Source organism: Desmodus rotundus, chromosome 8, assembly GCF_022682495.2.
Source record: "Desmodus rotundus isolate HL8 chromosome 8, HLdesRot8A.1, whole genome shotgun sequence".
NCBI lineage: Eukaryota > Metazoa > Chordata > Mammalia > Chiroptera > Phyllostomidae > Desmodus > Desmodus rotundus.
In genome coordinates this window covers 129,248,590-129,264,901 of record NC_071394.1, presented here as the reverse complement: position 1 = coordinate 129,264,901, position 16,312 = coordinate 129,248,590, and the positions used below count along the sequence as shown (strand labels likewise).

General features: G+C 50.1%; 2 protein-coding genes across 10 annotated transcripts in view; one reads left to right on the top strand and one right to left on the bottom strand.

The window, feature by feature from the left end:
* The window catches only part of SETD2 (SET domain containing 2, histone lysine methyltransferase), a 93,303-nt gene extending 84,042 nt beyond the window's left edge, over positions 1 to 9,261 (top strand). For all 4 annotated transcript variants that reach the window (XR_011651502.1, XM_024566076.4, XM_053929395.2 and 1 more), the window contains 4 exons: positions 2,225 to 2,336; positions 6,283 to 6,363; positions 8,002 to 8,103; positions 8,432 to 9,261. Coding sequence is in view for 3 of the 4 variants with exons in the window: in XM_024566076.4 (XP_024421844.2) it covers positions 2,225 to 2,336; positions 6,283 to 6,363; positions 8,002 to 8,103; positions 8,432 to 8,593 (457 nt within the window). In the remaining variant the exon portion in view is untranslated. The remainder of the gene's footprint in view (positions 1 to 2,224; positions 2,337 to 6,282; positions 6,364 to 8,001; positions 8,104 to 8,431) is intronic.
* A 2,782-nt stretch (positions 9,262 to 12,043) lies between these two features.
* On the bottom strand, positions 12,044 to 16,099 carry LOC112309947 (death domain-containing membrane protein NRADD). Of its 6 annotated transcripts, none has more exons than XM_045199864.3 (6): positions 15,945 to 16,062; positions 15,426 to 15,573; positions 14,527 to 14,689; positions 13,019 to 13,208; positions 12,759 to 12,901; positions 12,044 to 12,663 (listed from the first exon to the last, which is right to left on the bottom strand). In XM_045199864.3, the coding sequence occupies exons 2-6, from the start codon at positions 15,546 to 15,548 to the stop codon at positions 12,344 to 12,346; spliced, it is 939 nt and encodes a 312-aa protein (XP_045055799.1). In that variant the 5' UTR covers positions 15,549 to 15,573; positions 15,945 to 16,062; the 3' UTR covers positions 12,044 to 12,343. The 6 variants fall into 6 exon arrangements, with proteins under 6 accessions (XP_045055799.1, XP_045055801.1, XP_045055802.1 ...); XM_045199866.3 differs by lacking the exon at positions 15,426 to 15,573 and adding an exon at positions 15,247 to 15,322 and having other exon boundaries at positions 14,527 to 14,607; positions 15,945 to 16,006; XM_045199867.3 differs by lacking the exon at positions 15,945 to 16,062 and adding an exon at positions 15,247 to 15,322 and having other exon boundaries at positions 14,527 to 14,607; positions 15,426 to 15,467.
* Positions 16,100 to 16,312: the final 213 nt, after the last annotated feature.

Here is a 16,312-nt window from a genome sequence, read left to right as displayed (position 1 = left end):
TTTTTAGTGCTTGCTTGTACTTTTTTACGGTGGTCAGTAAACCATGCCCTTGGACCACTTGGTTTTGCAAATAAAGTTTTCTGGGAACACACGCACACCCATTTATTTAGGAATTGTCTGTGGCTGCTTTTACGCTACAGTGGCAGAGTAGATCGTTGTGCCAGAGACCATATGACCCACACAGCAAAAGATATTTATTCTCTGATTCTTTAGAGAAAAATGCCTGCCAACCCCTGCTCTCTTATATGGCTATACCAAAGTTTTGTTTGTTTGTTTGTTTTAACATTTTTTAATTGTTGTTTAAGTACAGTTTTCTGCATTTTCCCCCCATCCCTCCAAAGTTTATTTAAATTGATAATTTTTGTCTGTCTACTAGTAAAAAAAATTATTTGTACCAATTTAGACTCCCACAAAAAGTCAATAAAAGTGCCTTTTTCATCATATAAGTCTAATAGGTGTGAAATCTTAATTTCATTAATGATTCTTATTGAGATGCAATGTCTTCATTAGATTATTTGCAGTTTATTATCTTTTATGAGTTTTTTAGGGCATATACCCACCTTTGTCAGCATTGTTAGATTTTTTTTTAAAATAAATACCTCTCTCTCTTTTTTTTTCCTCCAGATTTTATTTACTTTTAGAGAGAGGGGAAGGGAGGGAGAATGAGGGAGAGAAACGTCAATGTGCAAGAGATACACAGGATTGGCTGCCTCTTATTTGCCCTCAACTAGGGACCTGACTTGCAACCCAGGCATGTGCCCTGACTGAGGATTGAACCAGCAACCTCTGGGTTTGCAGGCTGGCACTCAAATCCACTGAGCCACACCAGCCAGGGCCATTGTTAGATCTTTTTATCAAAAGTATTGCAGATGTTTTTGGTTTTAATAGTCTTGTGACATGAAAAAGTTTAAAATTTTCACAGTCAAATATTTCCCTTTATGTTTTCTGCTTAGAAAGGCCTTTTTTCTATAAAATACCTTTATAAAACAATCCCTCATTATGTTGCCAACTGAAAGCATAGTGATTTTAACAACCATTGTTTGCAAATTTTTCAGAACTTTGTCTTTTCAATACCAAAGCAAACTTTTTAATGTACTATCACATTTCCAAAAAGAAAAAAAAGATTGTATTTCTTATTTATATAGGTACCTTTTCATCTTTTTTTGAGATTTCCCTTAGCTAGCACCTAAGAGCATCATACTTCCCTCTCTGTTCACTTTCTATAATAAACCCACAGCTACTTGTGGGTCTTTGAATACACTAGAAATCTTGAGCCCCTCCCCTTTCTTCTAATTAGCTGCATTGGTCAGAGGTAAGCCTGTTTTCATACTCTTGCAAAACTGATCAAATACCGTTCATATTGCTGACTGGAGAGTCACGTGGTGAGAAAGCAGAAGACTGCAACGGCAGGACTAGCCTGCCGGATACACCGCTAGCTTCTCTTAGGCTTTAGACTCATTAGATGCTTACCCTTAAAGCAGCCCCTGTGGGAGCTGACTTTTGGCTCCTGAACATGAATTTCCTTACTTCCAGTTGTTACCTCGCAAATCTAGCTTAAAAAAAATTTTTTTTTGTCTTACTTGTTTTTAAAATAACTGTAAACATACCATCAGTGAACATGGTTAAACCCTTCTTTTTGCAGTCAGTTGAGAATATTTTTAGCAGAGGGCACAAGTTTTTAACCTATATGTCTTTTGTGTGCTGTCAGTCATTAGTGCAAAGGGCACGGCTACAAACAAGAAGGCTCCTAAAGCAAGGAAGAACTTTCTCACATGGTCCAGGATTATGAGGGGAGTATTGTGATTTATTTTAGTTTGCTCCAAGAACCTGCTGGGTATAGTCACCATTGATTGATCTCTTCACTTGCATAGGGATGGCATAGGCATAGGCAGCCACCCAGTCCATGTACTTTTTAGGCTTTGCTGAATCTTATTTTCAGGACATAGCCAGGTGAGAGACAAAGATGTTTGGCTTTACTGCTCTCTTTGACACCCAGCAGGTGTTGCCACATCACTGGCTACAGGAAAATGGTGGGCTAAATAGTCTGTCTCTGGGGTGGAATCATTGCTGCTAGGAAGATGTCAAAAGAACGTCTCTGTCTTATGGAGCTGTCTTGTCCTGTGTCTCATTGCACGTTGTATTTTATGTACATATGAGCGGAGATGCCTGTGCCAGAGTTCTGTTTTCTGGCCATGACAGCATGGCTGTTCTTACCTTCTTCTAGGCAGACTCAGTGGGATCCTCCTACTTGGGAAAGCCCAGGAGATGATGCCAGCCTTGAGCATGAAGCTGAGATGGATTTGGGAACCCCAACATATGATGAAAACCCCATGAAGGTGAGTGTGGCTTACAAGTGTTTCCTGATCATTTGGGAGTCTGCCATTTTGTAGGGCCAGTAGCCACGTGGTCTTGGGATTCTATCTTCCTTATTGTCCTGGAGTATTACACGTGTAATAAATACTGGGGTTGGGGCTGGGGGCAGTGAAGACATCCAGACAAGCCCTTAATTTCTATTCAGTTGCCCTCCTTTCCTTATACTTCCCTCTTTGGAGATAGTTAGCTCTTAGTGCAGGGATTCTCAACCAGGAGCAGTTTTGCTTCTTGGGACATTCAGTAATATTTGGAGTTATTTTTGGTTGTGACAGTTAAAGGGATGCTACTGGTTTCTAATGGGTAGAGGCCAGGGAAGCCACTAAAATATCTTATAATGCACACAAGACAGTCTCCCCACGACAAAGAACTACAGAACTACATTTAATTTGTTGTATGTTCTTCCAGGACCTTTCGGGAAAACACACACACACAAATGTTTTTCATTTTAAACACACAAATAGAATCATAGTAGACTGATGCCCCATGGGAGCCAACAGACAGAAAAGGCAAACTGATTACCACAGAGTACCTGGGAACACATTGCTTTTTTATCTGTAAGAGTGCCCCCCAACCAACCACCCCGCCCCCCCCCCCCCCCCCCCCCCGCCTGGGTTTCTAGAATCTCAACCAGACCACTTGTGGTGTGAGCAGACATTCCCGAACCCACGAAGTAGCCTGTTATGTTTTGGGGATTATGGGTCCAGTCTGATGTCCTTTCTGGTGCTAAAGGATTTTCACCTGGCAGTAGGCATTTGGGAAAGGTAAGAATACTTGGTTTTAAAAGTTTATAAATTTCCCTCACTGGTGTGGCTCAGTGGGTCAGGTGTCATCCCGCAAACCAAAACATCACAGGTTTGACTCCTGGTCAGAGCACTTGCCTGGGTTGCAGCTACAGTCCCCAGTCTGGGTGTGTACAAAAGGCAACCCCGTTGATGTTTCTCTTCCTCTCCTGTTCCCTCCGTCCAGCTCTCTCTAAAATTAGTAAGCACTGAGCATTTAAAAAAAATTTATGAATTGACCTTGGCTCAGTTGGTTGGAGCATCTTGGAGCATCGGCGCCTGTGCACCAAAAATGTTGAGGATTTTTTATTCCTGGTCCGGACACACACCTAGGTTGCGGGTTCAGTCCCCATTCAGGGTGTATACAGGAGGCAACCATTTGATGTTTTTCTCTCACATCCATGTTTCTCTTTTTCTCTCCCTTTCTCTCTAAAATTCAATAAAAACATATCCTTGGGTGAGGACTGAAAAAAACAGTTTATGAATTATAGAGATGGTAACACTTAAGTGGGACGTTGGAGTTGCATGGTGTTCCCAAGGTTTTCATGGCAGCGTCCATCAAATGATGCTTGGCTCTGACTCTGGCTCCTGGTGTTGCTTGGCATTGGGCTTGAGTGAGCGTTAGCCAGTTTCTGAAATTAGTTCTCATGCCTGGTGCAGACCACAGACCAAAGAGGGGTATGTGAATTTCAGTGCTTCTAAGAGTACTTCATTTTGTTTTAAAATTTCCATGATGTAAGTCTAGACACCCTTCATTTGAACATTTTCTTTCTTTCTTTTTAAAATTTTATTTATTTATTTTTTAGAGAAAGGAAGAGAGGGAGAAAGAGAGGGAGAAAGAGAGGGAGAGAAACATTAATGTGTGGTTGCCTCTTGCACACTCCCTACTGGGGAGCTGGCCCACAACCTAGGCATGTTCCCTAGACTGGGAATCAAACTGGCAACCCCTTGATTCGCAGGCCAGTGCTCAATCCACTGAGCCAAACCAGCCAGGGCCGAACATTTTCTTTCCTAATCCCAATTGCGCAGCATTCAACAGGTCCACAAATCTCTTAGATAGTGCTCAGTGGATTGTGCTCTGTAACTGTTTTTAAAGCCCTACCAGTCTCACCAAGTCAGAGATTAAATTAGGAAAGTATTAAACATTCGATGAATTTATTTAGCTTTCTAAACACATACCTCATTCAGAGGGAAGCGGAACATTCCTGTTTATATGTATATATACACACAGTACTTTTGCTGAGAGCCTGGCCTCTTCCATAGGACCAGGAGCCTTGAGATGGTTGTCAGGCCTCACAGGGCTTTCTGTACTCATTGCTGTCGCTGCTCTTTTTGGAGATGTACAAGAGAACATTTGAGGATGTGTTGAAGTTTCCTTGGCTTGTTCAGGCAATTCTTGATCCCTTGCTACCTGAGGTCTTATTGTGAAGCACACCCACACTCCCTAGCACTGGAAAAACAACCACAAAGATCCCAAAGCAAAGCATTTGAAAATAGATTGTCGGGTTTTTTTTGTTTTATATCCTGAAAACAAAAGTTGATCTGTGTGTTCTTTTTACCCTCTCCTTCCCATCCTGCTTCCACAGCCAAAGAAAGTAAAAAAAATGGAAAATATGCAAAACTGTTAAAACAAATCAGAGAAAGTGGATTTGTAACAGCCCAGAGCAAGGCCATACACCTTTCTCTGGAGCCAGTCCAGAGCAGAGGGAGTGGAGCAGCTCTGTCATTAGTACCTTCATGCTGTTGATGGACATGGAGGAGTCAGAACTGGGGGGTGAGTTAGGAGTAGAAAAAATGTTCTGCTCTAAGTGGCCAGCAAAAACGTGGAGAGTACCTGTAATACCACCTGCAGCTTCTCTACCCATCAAAAATGACTGTACTCAAAGTCCAATGCTCATAATCTTTTTTTAATCCTCACATGAGGATATTTTTTAATGATTTGAGAGCGAGACAGACAGACATTAATCAGTTGTCTCCCATACACGCCCTGACCAGGGATCAAACCCACAACCTTTTGGTGCACAGGATGATGCTCCAGCCAGCCGAGCCACCCAGCCAGGGCAATGCTCATAATCTTTTCCATGGGAAAGCACATTTTCTAGCAAGGGACTTGATGACTGGTGGTGGGCAAAGGTCCAGGGACATGGCGTCCCATGCGAGTGCTCTGAACGGCATGGCTGCTGGCGCCTCACCTCTTGGCAGTTCTTGATTGGGAGAACTTTGCAGCCTCTCCTTTGGCATTGCTGGAAGGGCATATTCCCAGGTTTCTCATTGTCGCACTAGCTCGGACCCCGTACCCCCTGTGTCTTGTCATCTACTCGTCTGTTCGCTGACTCGGATGACCCTTTTCTCCTTCCCCCCAAATCCTTGGTACCTCTAGTCTTCGCATTTCTGACCTGTAAGATACCAACCTCCAAGGAGCCTCTCTTGCGTGCTGAGACTGTCTCCTACAGTTTGGCCAGCTCTACCTTTGGAGGGAAAATTATGAGTATCCAAGGGGAGTGGAGGGCCTTGGATGAGGATCGTGGTGTGGTAGGAACCTCCAGATGGGTGGTAAAAGATCTTCAGAGTGTTTTGCCTTTGTCCTGGAATCCGGGACTGTCAGAGCCAGCGAACGGGGAGCTCACTGAGCCTCGGCCTTGACAGTGCGGGTACTGGCAGTGTGGGGTATTGAAGCCCAGGCAGGGATCTGACTGATCCAAGTCACACAGCACACTCTGCTCTACAGAGAAGTTGGCTGTGAAACAACTAGAGCTGTTTAGCTACATCAAAGATGTAGCTTTGAGTTAGGGTAGAGAATTAGAACTGGTTTGTAGCAGTGGTCCCCAGCCTTTTTGGCACCAGGGACCAGTTGGCTTGCTTGCCCGCTGCTCACCTGCTGCTGTGTGGTCTGGTTCCTGTCAGGCCATGGATCAGTACCACTGATTTATAGGACTGAGGTCAGAGTCAGATGACAGGATTAAAACATGAGGTGAGTGTTAACAGCAGCCAAGCTGACTCCAGGCCTTGCGCCTTCATACCAAGAGTTAGGTATCGCAACTCAGGGAAAGAAAGGAGGGTTCTGGAACAGCAGGGATCACTAATCTGACCTCTCTTGCCAGCATTATTATGTTTTCTCTTTTATTTCTAGACCTCAAAAAAGCCTAAGACAGCAGAAGCAGACACCTCCAGTGAGCTGGCTAAGAAAAGCAAAGAAGTATTCAGAAAAGAGGTAAAGTTTGGTGTATGTTACTCAGCTCCGCAGGCTTAAACCAGAGCTCTTTCCTTTCTCGTCCTAAGTGTGCACAACTACTTGTAGGGTGTTCCCTCATTTCTGTAATTTGATTGTATACTTGATATGTGGTGACACATTGGCATGGTCCTTTACAGTTGGGTAATGAGCAATTTCATATTCATTGTCTGATTATCCATTGAGGTAGGCAAGGAAGGAATCATCAGTCCTCTTACACAGGTGGGAGAACTCTTAGGGTCCTGAGAAGGCAAGTCCTAGACAAGACTTGAACTTAAGCCTTCTGGCTCCAAGTTCAGCTCTCTTGCTGTGATTTCACTGGTGGCTGCCTAGTCCTTAAGGGATTAGAGAAAATAGCCCCTTTTTATGCTACTGGAATTTCCAGCTATCAGGACACTAACCTTCTAGTCTGCCTCAGAGCATCTGGATTCTAAACTCCAGTCTTGACTCACTGAAGGGACTCGTAGTTTGTTGGAGGAAACAGACTTGTAGGTAAGTGATGGCATCTGTGTCGAGAGTGCACTGTGACTGTGCTGGAGGCCACTCTGCAGGGTGTCAGGAAGGGCTATCGAATCAGGGGTAGGAATTGACTGGATAGATTAGGAGGACGTGAGGTCAGGCAGTAGAAAGTACAGAGGCAAAAGAAAGCATTGTCCCTTCTAGGGAACTGTAAGTAGTCCCTGGGCTGCAGCACAGGGTGTGAGAGGGGTGTTGGGAGATGAGGCTGAATGGTATTGCGCTGCTTCCTGTAGGGCCGTGTGTCTGAGAGTGACAGGGAAACACTGCGGGATTTTAAGCTGGGAACAGTGAGATAGATCCCTAACTATATTTGGGAAAATGAATTGTAGGGAGAGAGAATGGAGGCCAGGAGACCACAGAGTTAAGGTTTAGTTCCTCACTATCCCTTTGTGAAATTATGGGCATTTCAGCTCAGCCAACTAGCAGCTGTTTATTTAGTGCCTACTTGGTGATATATCCTTGTTCTTTGAACGTCTGAATGCTTTGAGTTTCAGGGATGGGTAAGCCCTGCTCGGGGTGCTCCCTGAGGAAGTTGCTGTCACCCCACCTCCTCTATGGTGGTCACTGACTGCCATAAATAGTTTCAGAGGTCCTATGCCTGGGTCTCTTCAGAGCCACTGGGTAGGACAGATACTACAGAGATAGCTCAGGAGAACATTGGAAGTTGTATGTTGAAAAGGGTCCTACTCTTGGTCTTTTCCTGCCAGCTGTCATACTGTGCTTTTATTTGCTTCATGCTCCTATCATGTGAATCAAAAGAAATGTAACACTTACCTCCAGGAGCCAGAGAACTTAGCTATAGTCTCTGTGCTAAGGATGTGACAAGTGTTAGCCATTCTAGTAGCACAAAGAGGAGGTGCTTTCTCCAATCTCTGCTGCTGGGTCCCTCCATGTAAGTCCACCTTGCTCAGTCCATTCGGGGGAGTTCTCCCTCTCAGGGCTGGCCCAGGACCTTTTGTCTCATGTCCCACTGGTATGGTAGCATTCTGCTGTCCCAGCCAGCCAACCTGCGTCGGCGAGGATGGGCTGGCTCTCCTTGCTGTCTCTTCCAGTTACTGCTCCACTGGAGTACTGAGCAGTGTGTTCTCTCCCTGCTGGCAGATGTCCCAATTCATCGTGCAGTGCCTGAACCCATACCGGAAACCAGACTGCAAAGTGGGAAGAATTACCACAACGGAAGACTTCAAACACCTAGCTCGCAAGGTATTCTCCCCAGCTGTGGTCTTCTGACAATGTTCTGGGCAAACTGTGTACCTTCCGAAAAGGCCTCTTTCATAGAAAGTGGGTTTTTCTTGCCAGGTGCCCGGGCCAGAGAAGGGAGGGCACCCTACTTGGGTGTAATGATTCTCTAAGAAACTTCCAGAACTGAGCTTCCCTTTCCAGTGATCCCAGCACCAGCCTGCCCCAACCTATCTCTTTATTCAACTCCCAGTTTTGGTTAGAGGGCCCTGAGGCAACAGGCTGGCCTCCCCCCTCAAATCATTTCCACTCTGATTGGTGGCTGTGGTCTCTCTTCCTGTGTCCTGGACAGCTGACTCACGGCGTTATGAATAAGGAGCTGAAGTACTGTAAGAACCCTGAGGACCTGGAGTGCAATGAGAATGTGAAACACAAAACCAAGGAGTACATTAAGAAGTACATGCAGAAGTTTGGGGCTGTTTACAAACCCAAAGAGGACACTGAATTAGAGTGACTTACGGGGCCAGGGTGGGAGGACAGGTGAGCAAGTAGGACAGACTCTGGGGAGAAGAAATCTTGTGGGCCCTCCCTACCCCGCCCTCTGTCAAAGCTGTGCTACTGATGACACATCACCCTGGGGAATCAAAGCTGCAGATTTAAACTGAAAGCCCAAAAATGAACTCAGTCTACACCGAGTGACCCCTGGTCGTGAGCTGTTGGGGTTAGGGTAGAGACCTTCAGGGGCAAGGGCCTAGGGAAGACCCTTCCTCCAAGACCATGGCCAGGCCTGACCCCTCTCACACCGGGTCTCCTCCTTGGCGGTGCTGTCGGCGCACAGACCCATGCGCATCCCCACCCGCGACCTCTTACCCTGACGATCTGTATTATATTTTAATGTATATGTGAATATATTGAAAATAATTTGTTTTTCCTGGTTTTTGTTTGTTTTTTGTTTTGCTTTTAGCCTTTATGTGCTAGGATCACAGGAAGACTTTGTAAGGATAGTTCAAGTTCTCCTGCAAGGTTTAATTTGTTATCATGTAAATATTCCAAAGCAGGCTGCCTTGTGGTTTTGGCCAGCCTTGTGCTATGTTGATAAGATTGATTTACTGCTTAAAATCACTTTACTTTATCCAATTTTTACTGAACTTTTTATGTAAAAAATAAAATTAATTAAAGAACTGGGCATGTGTGTTCCCTACGAGCTAAACATGTTTGTGTATAACGATGTTACTGGAGAAAGGAGAGATGATGGCTGTAGGTGTGTGAAGTCCAAAATTTGTCCTTGAAATTGGGATTTGTCACAGGCCTTGTTCTCCACAGGTCCCACCAGGGGTGGGGTCAATTCACATGTGCTTTCCAGAGCAAAGAAAGTGGGCCTGAGTCTGCATTGGTGCCGGGCTTCTCTGCTGATAGGTCAGGCAAGAGAAAGGCGCATCTTCCCCTGAATACTGCGTGGCTGGGGAGACGCACTGCCAGTCCTCCCCTCAGAGACCTGAGTTCTCCGAGCCCCCTGGGATGCTCATCTGATGTTTTGTTCCCTGACCTTCACTGTGCCGCCGGACACTGGACATGGACACTAGACATGGGACAGGGGAGGACCCCTGTTAAGGGGCACAGTGCACAGGTTGTGATGAGAGTGGACGCCTCCTGGAGAATGCAAGGCCCGGTGGGGACACATCCACACACATGCCCCTTGTCTGGGCAATGCGAGCCAAAGGCTTCGGGCCAACCTGGGGGCCCATCTCTTCCTCACTGGGCTGCTTTCGCTCACCAGCATTGCCCCTGGGGAAGAGGCTGAGGCCCCCCAGGTCTTCGGAGGGTGGACAGCAGTTCAAAGCACTCGCTGCCTGCCGGGTGCCACACCCGCACCTGCAGCACAGGTTGTGCGCACTTGACCCTCACCACCCTGAGGCGTGGGAATTGGCACTCTTTTATTTTAATTTTAAACAGATGTTTAGTTGAACATCTTCTACACACAAAATAAATGGTTTAATATTTTTGAGGCCCTGGCTGGTCTGGCTCAGTGGCCTGTGAACCAAAAGGTCGCCGGTGCAATTTCCAGTCAGGGCACAGGCCTGGGTTGGGAGTGAGGTTCCCTAGTTGGGGGCATGTGGGAGATAAACTGATGGGCAACCAATGGTGTATCTCTTGCACTATCTTTTTAAAGATTTAATTAATTTTTAGAGGGGAAGGGAAGAAAAGAGGGAGAGAAACATTAATGTGTGGTTGCCTCATGCACACTCCCTACTGGGGACCTGGCCCACACCCAGACATGTGCCCTAGACTGGGAATCCAACTGGCGACCCTTTGGTTCGCAGGCCGGCACTCAGCCCACTGAGCCACACCAGCCAGGGCTCTCTTGCACTTTGATGGTTCTCCCCCTCTCTCTGTTCTTTTCCTCTCTCTCTAAAACGTAAAGAAATAAAACCTTAAAGATTTTTGAGTGGAAAGGAATTGAGGTGTTATGAGTCTGCTACATTGCTACATGTTTTCTGAAAGTTATTTAACTGAGCCTTTTAGGATCCCTGATGGCTGCGGCCAGATGGAAAAGTGGAAAAATCTATTATGAAGTCATAGCCATTAGACATGCTTGCTTGAGCACATTAGGGAGCGTTTCTCTTTTGGGGGCGGGGGGCGCGTTGTGTGCAAGGGTGCGGCCGGACGCACTGCTGCTTACAACCAGGTCCAGTTCACGGCTTTAACCCGAGGCTCCAGTTTCAGATTTTCCAAGGAAGTCTGAGCAGCCTTCTACTAAAGGGTGGTTGTCTGCCGCATTTCAGGTAGGATGCCTTTGAAAAGGAATTCTATTATTTTACCTCCCTGTTTGTTTTTTTCCCAAAATCTTTCCCCTTTCCACACACTCCTTGACACCTTCAGGCTGCAGTCCCATCAGTGGTGACGAGGGCTACCAGCCAACTGAGAACCCACTTGTGCCACTCGATGCAGGATTTCACATTCACCGCCAAGCCGGTCCTCAGTCACGCTGTGGCCAGCTCCCTGCTGAAGTCAGTGTGATTTCTCTGGAGCTGGTCTGATGCTAGCTGAGGGAATGCTGAGTCATTCCTGCTTGCTTTCCTGGGTTACCATTGCCCAAGGGTCATGGCAGGAAGACTGATGGGTTTAAGCAGCCCTGGTAAACTCTGAGGAATAGCAGCAGCAGCAGCCTGAGAAGTTTGGTGAGCACAGAGCAGCCAGTCCATCACATCTCCCATCAGCCAGGGGACAGGATGTACCCTAGGCCCCTGGACCACGACTGGGTCTCACATTTCCTAAGTTGGGGTGGCTGTGCTTTGGGTGGCGGATGCCAGGAGGGCAGCTATTGTTCCTGCCTAGGCAGAGCCTGCCTGCCTCTCCTGTCAGGGTGAGTGTATGTGCATATGGTTCGGCTGCAGCTGCCTGGTCTTCACTTGCCCCTCAGGAGGGTGGGATGACCTGCCTGCCCTTGGCTTGTGTAGAAATCACATAAACAGCAGTGGAAGCACGTTTGCCCGCCCTCTCCTACATCTGGAGTATAGGCCTTGGAAGGAGAGCCCTTTCTTTTGCTCATGTAGAGGTGACCAGAGGCCCTCGGTACCAGCCTCCCAGGAAGGGTCTGCCTCCTGCCTCCTGCCTAGAGGGGCAGGCCTCCAACCTCCCTCGATGCTTGTCAGCAGTCGGGAACATTGGCTCACCCTGGGAGTCTGAGGCGAGGGGAACCTACTGCACGTGCCATTCTGTTGTCTCCCAGCTCAGGAAGCTAAGGTTTGGAAGATAAAGTAGCTTCCTACCACGATCCAACCAGTGGATGCAGGGGCAGGATGTGAACTGCACTCTGCTGCCAGAGCTCATGGGTCTGCTCTGGAAACACTGCCTGCCAGCCCGGGTCCTCCCATGACTTCAGGACCCCGTCCTTTTTCTGGGCCTCTGCCCCATGGCCACCCGCTTTCTCACAGGCCCAAGGAGCCAGAGAGAACAAGCACAGCAATCCAAAGTTGCCTTTAATATGGAATACACAAGAAGGAACGACAGTTAAGGTAAAGGAAGGGGATGTGGAGTGGGGACCAGTCATTGCTTGTTGCCAACTCCCGCTATATCCTGGCCTCTGTCTCCAAGGAAGGCAGGTCAAGGGGAGGTGTGTAGTGGCTGGACCCTCTGTGTCCCACCAGTACGAGCAGGCTGAGCCCACCAATGCGAGGAAGCCCATGAAAGGGAAGACATGTGAGGTGGGCGTGGTAGGTAGCACCAGAGCCTGTACCCCAAGAGGCCAGGCTGAGGAGGCGTGTCACACCACAGAGCAGTCCTCCGGTGGGAGGCCAAGGACCCGGACCACATCCTCACGGCCCATGGCAGCCAGGGCATCCACTAGCACCCTGAGAGTAGCGCCACTGCCTTCTTGGACAGCCCAGTCCCTCAGCAGGGTGTAGGCAGGCACCTGGCTCCGGGCCATGGTCTCCACAGCCTCAGCCTGGTAGCCCAGGTGGCGCGCCAGGCCCTGCCAGCTCTTGTCAGGTTCTCCTGACCCTCCCAGGAGCTGCTCCACTTCCTCTTGCTGCTGCTGAGGGAGGTGGAGGTAAAGCCGGCAGCCAAGCTCAGGATGTGGCCCTGGGGTGGGAGACATGAGGGGCAAATGAGGGTTAGATGGGCTGGGTGGTGGGCAGAGCTAGGTCTGAAGAACCAGATTGGGGAAAGGGACTCACCCTGGCTGGGGACAGAGGACTCCCGACCGCTAGAAGAGTCCCGCAAGACACTGCTGTCCCCATGCATCTGGTCCCTGTTGAGGGCCCCCAGCTCTGCAGTCCGAGCTTTGGCCAGCTCCTGCCTTTGTTTATGTGAGCGCCAGCTGTGGGGAGCAGGGGGGATCTGCCAACCTGCTCCAACCTTCACTGCGACAGAGAAGGAGCTGGCTGGGAGTTCAGATGAGAAGGGGGTGCCACAGGGCAGTACCCAAGCCACCTACCACTTGAAGGCCACGTAGGCCAGCAGACCAAGGACCACAGTGGCCAGGAGGGCACAGTAGACAGGGATGATGCTGCCCGAGGCCCCTGGAGGCTCGGAGGGGAAGGAGGAGGAGGTATTGGGGGCCAGGGCTCCCCCTGCCCCTATCCACGCTCCTTCGCTGTCCCTGTCCTGCCCCTTCCAGGTCTTATCTGCAGAAAAAAGGAAAGACAGGGTCAGGGGCAAGGAATCAAGGCTAGGGTCCCTGGGCAGCCTCACTGAGAGTTTGCTGTCGAAAGATCTGAAACAATAGTGCCAACTCTCTAGTCAAAAGCTCATACCACAGCATCAAGAGCCGACTGGTGCCCTGGCTGGTGTAGCTCCATGGATTGAGCTCCGGCTGCGAACCAAAGGGTCGCCGGTTTGATTCCCGGTCGGAACACATGCCTGGGTTGCGGGCCAGGTCTCCGGTGGGGGGCCATGTGAGAGGCAGCCACACATTGATGTTTCTCTCCCTCACTTCCTCCCTCCCTTCCCCTCTCTCTAAATAAATAAATAAAATCTTTAAAAAAAAAGAGAGACTGGCCCGTTTTCCAGGCTCCTCTCCCATAGCTTCCCCTTTGTTGACCATTCTCAAGCACCTAGCCCTTCCCAGAGGTACCCTCTCCCAGACTTCCAGATGTTTGCACTTGCTGTTCTCCATCTGGTGAAGTCGCAGGAATCTCCCATTTGGAGACGCTTCCTTGATCTCTCCAGGCTCTCCCTATCCTGCCTCCTGTTGTCTACTGCAGCACCGAACTGTGTCCTGTCCTGTCTTCCCAAGTCTGGACTGCAAGAGCTCCCTGATTCATGTTGGTCCCGGTGGGGGCCTCTGTGCACAGGAGACCTTGTAAATTTTGCAGAATAAAGCTAAACTGGGCCCTGGCCCAGTAGCTCAGTTGTTAAGAGCATTGTCCAGATATGCCAAGGTTGCAGGGTTAATCCCTGGTCTGGGCACATACAAGAACCAACCAATGAATGTATAAAAAATGGGACGACAAATTGTTGCCTGCATCTCTCTCTCTCTCTCTCTCTCTCTCAAATCAATTAAGCCCTGGCTGGTGTGGCTCAGTAAATCAAGTGCCAGCCTGTGAACTGAAAGGTCGCTGGTTCGATTCCCTATCAGGGCACCTGCCTGGGTTGGGGGCCAGGTCCCCTGTTAGGGCCACGTGAGAGGCAAATAATGTATCCCGTGAGAGGCAGATGATGTATCTCTTGCACTTGGATGTTTCTCTCTCTCTCTTTCTCCCTCCCTTACCCTCTCCCTAAAAATACATTAATTAATTAATTAATTAGAGCTAAACTGGAAGGCAAGTAAATGCTGTAGCTTAGTTCTTTCTGCCTGCAGGCCAGTTGTTCCCACAATCCAGGGCAGGCTGGGCACAGTGGACAGGAACTCCAGAGCCTGTGACTAGACTTGTGTGTGACCTGCCCACCTCGGATACCTTCCATCCTACTCAGTGCCCCAAATCTGGATCGAGAGGTGCTTACCCACATGGACCAGGCCTTCCCTATGGCCGGAGTTGTGGAGCATCTCTCTGCCGGCCGGTAGCGCTCCCAGGGGCTGCATCTCTTGGAAGAGGGGTCGGAGTGTCATGGGCAGGGGCAGTCCCCAGGCAAGGGAGCTGGGAGACTTCTCTAAGTCCAAAAGGGGCTGTATGTAGGGACGTGGGGGACACACCTCAGGCCTGATGTCAGGAGTCCCTTGGGGTAGTCTATCCCCCTCTCCTGGCTCATTCCATCCTGATTAACTCCAGGGTTGGGTGCCCCTCCCACCCCCACTCATCAATCTGAACCAGTTCCTCTTGTAGATAGAGTGGGAGTGACAGAGCTGGCCCCAGCTGGCTGAGCTGGAGGAGCCAGGGTGCAGCTGGAGAGGAAGAAGGGCAGGTTGGCAAACCTAACTCCAGGGATGGGATGGAAGGACCAGGAAGATGCCCACCCCAATCTCAGAGCCAAGCCAGAGACTTGCTGGATGGTAGGAGACTCCCTAAGACTTCTCAGCATGAGCCCAGGACCCCAACATTCTAAGCCTCCCTGGAGTGACTGTGTTGTCACTCCTGCCTCCATGATCAGTGTCCAGCCCTCACCTCCTGCTCTGAGACTAGACTGCAGGGTGCCTTAGGGTCAGCAAGGGCAGAGGGCATATGGGCCCAGAGGCCAGAAAGCTGAAGGACAGGACCGCTCCGTTAAGGTCACATCTGGACTTACAGGGCTGTTCTGCTGGGACCCACTTTCTGAGGCCCGGCAGGGAGGGGCCCATTTCTGGGCTGAGGAGGGATGTTGCCTGGAAGAGGAGTGGAGAGACGTCGGGGAAGTCCCTCCAACTCCCCAATGTCCGCCACTCCTGCCCAGATCTGGCCGGTCTACCCCAGGGACTCCAAACTCACCTCCCTGCAGGGGAAGGCCGTGTGTCCATGTGTATGGTGAAGTGCACGGTTGGCAAGTAGGTCTGGGACAGAGGCTGCCTGCCGTGGCCCTTGCCACGTGTCGGGTGTGTAAGTTTGTGTCATTGCATGAGGGGCCCCTTCTGGGGTGCTGGAGGGGAGGTGGGTGAGCCTGTGACCAGCTTGCTCAGAGACAGCCACACCTCGTGTCCGCCTGACCCACCCCGAGCTGCGGGATTGGGGCCTCTACCGCCCCCCATCACACACCCATCACCGGGCCCACAAAACACGCACACGCAGTGCAACACCCCGCACGCCCACACGAACCTGGCTTCCCACACGCATCCCAACACAGGAGCTGCACTACGACAGACAACACCCGCAGGATTGGGGGTCTCGGGGTGGGGTGCAGAGAGGCAGCTCTCGGCTCCCTCCGTCCAAGAGGACCCGGGGCTTTGTCCCCAACCCACTCCAGACCTGCGGCGGCCGACCCTCCACAGGCCCCTTGCAAGATCCGCTCACCCTGGAGGGCCGGGGACCTCTGAGACTCGGGATTAGCCTTGGGCCTGCTGGGAAGACGGCTTGGAACCCCCGGGGAATCGGGTTCCGGCCCTTTCAAGACGACAGAGGCGCCGCGGGGAAGTGCACTGAACGGGCGGGCAGGGCGGTCCCGGGAACTCGCGTGAGGAGGCCGCGGGGGCGGGGTGGAGGGGCGCGGCTGCCACGACCTCACCCCGCCCCGCGAGGGAATGCGCACGCGCGCCCACCCGACGGCAGGAGCGCGCGAGTGGCGGGCAGGGGTGATCTCATGGAGGGCCGCGTGCGAACACGAGTCAGGAAGAACGACCGGCGGGGCCTCGAGCGAAGGGGCGGTGCGGCTGGGGAAGAGT

What these genes read in the sequence shown, in the direction of transcription:
- LOC112309947 (XM_045199864.3), bottom strand. Translation starts at nt 15,548, where the DNA reads ATGACACAAACTTACACACCCGACACGTGGCAAGGGCCACGGCAGGCA. An exon ending in GGAAGGCCTGGTCCATGTGG is followed by an intron (nt 13,209 to 14,526) that starts GTAAGCACCTCT and finishes TTTTTTCTGCAG; the next exon opens with ATAAGACCTGGAAGGGGCAG. An exon ending in GTCCTCTGTCCCCAGCCAGG is followed by an intron (nt 12,664 to 12,758) that starts GTGAGTCCCTTT and finishes CTCCCACCCCAG; the next exon opens with GGCCACATCCTGAGCTTGGC.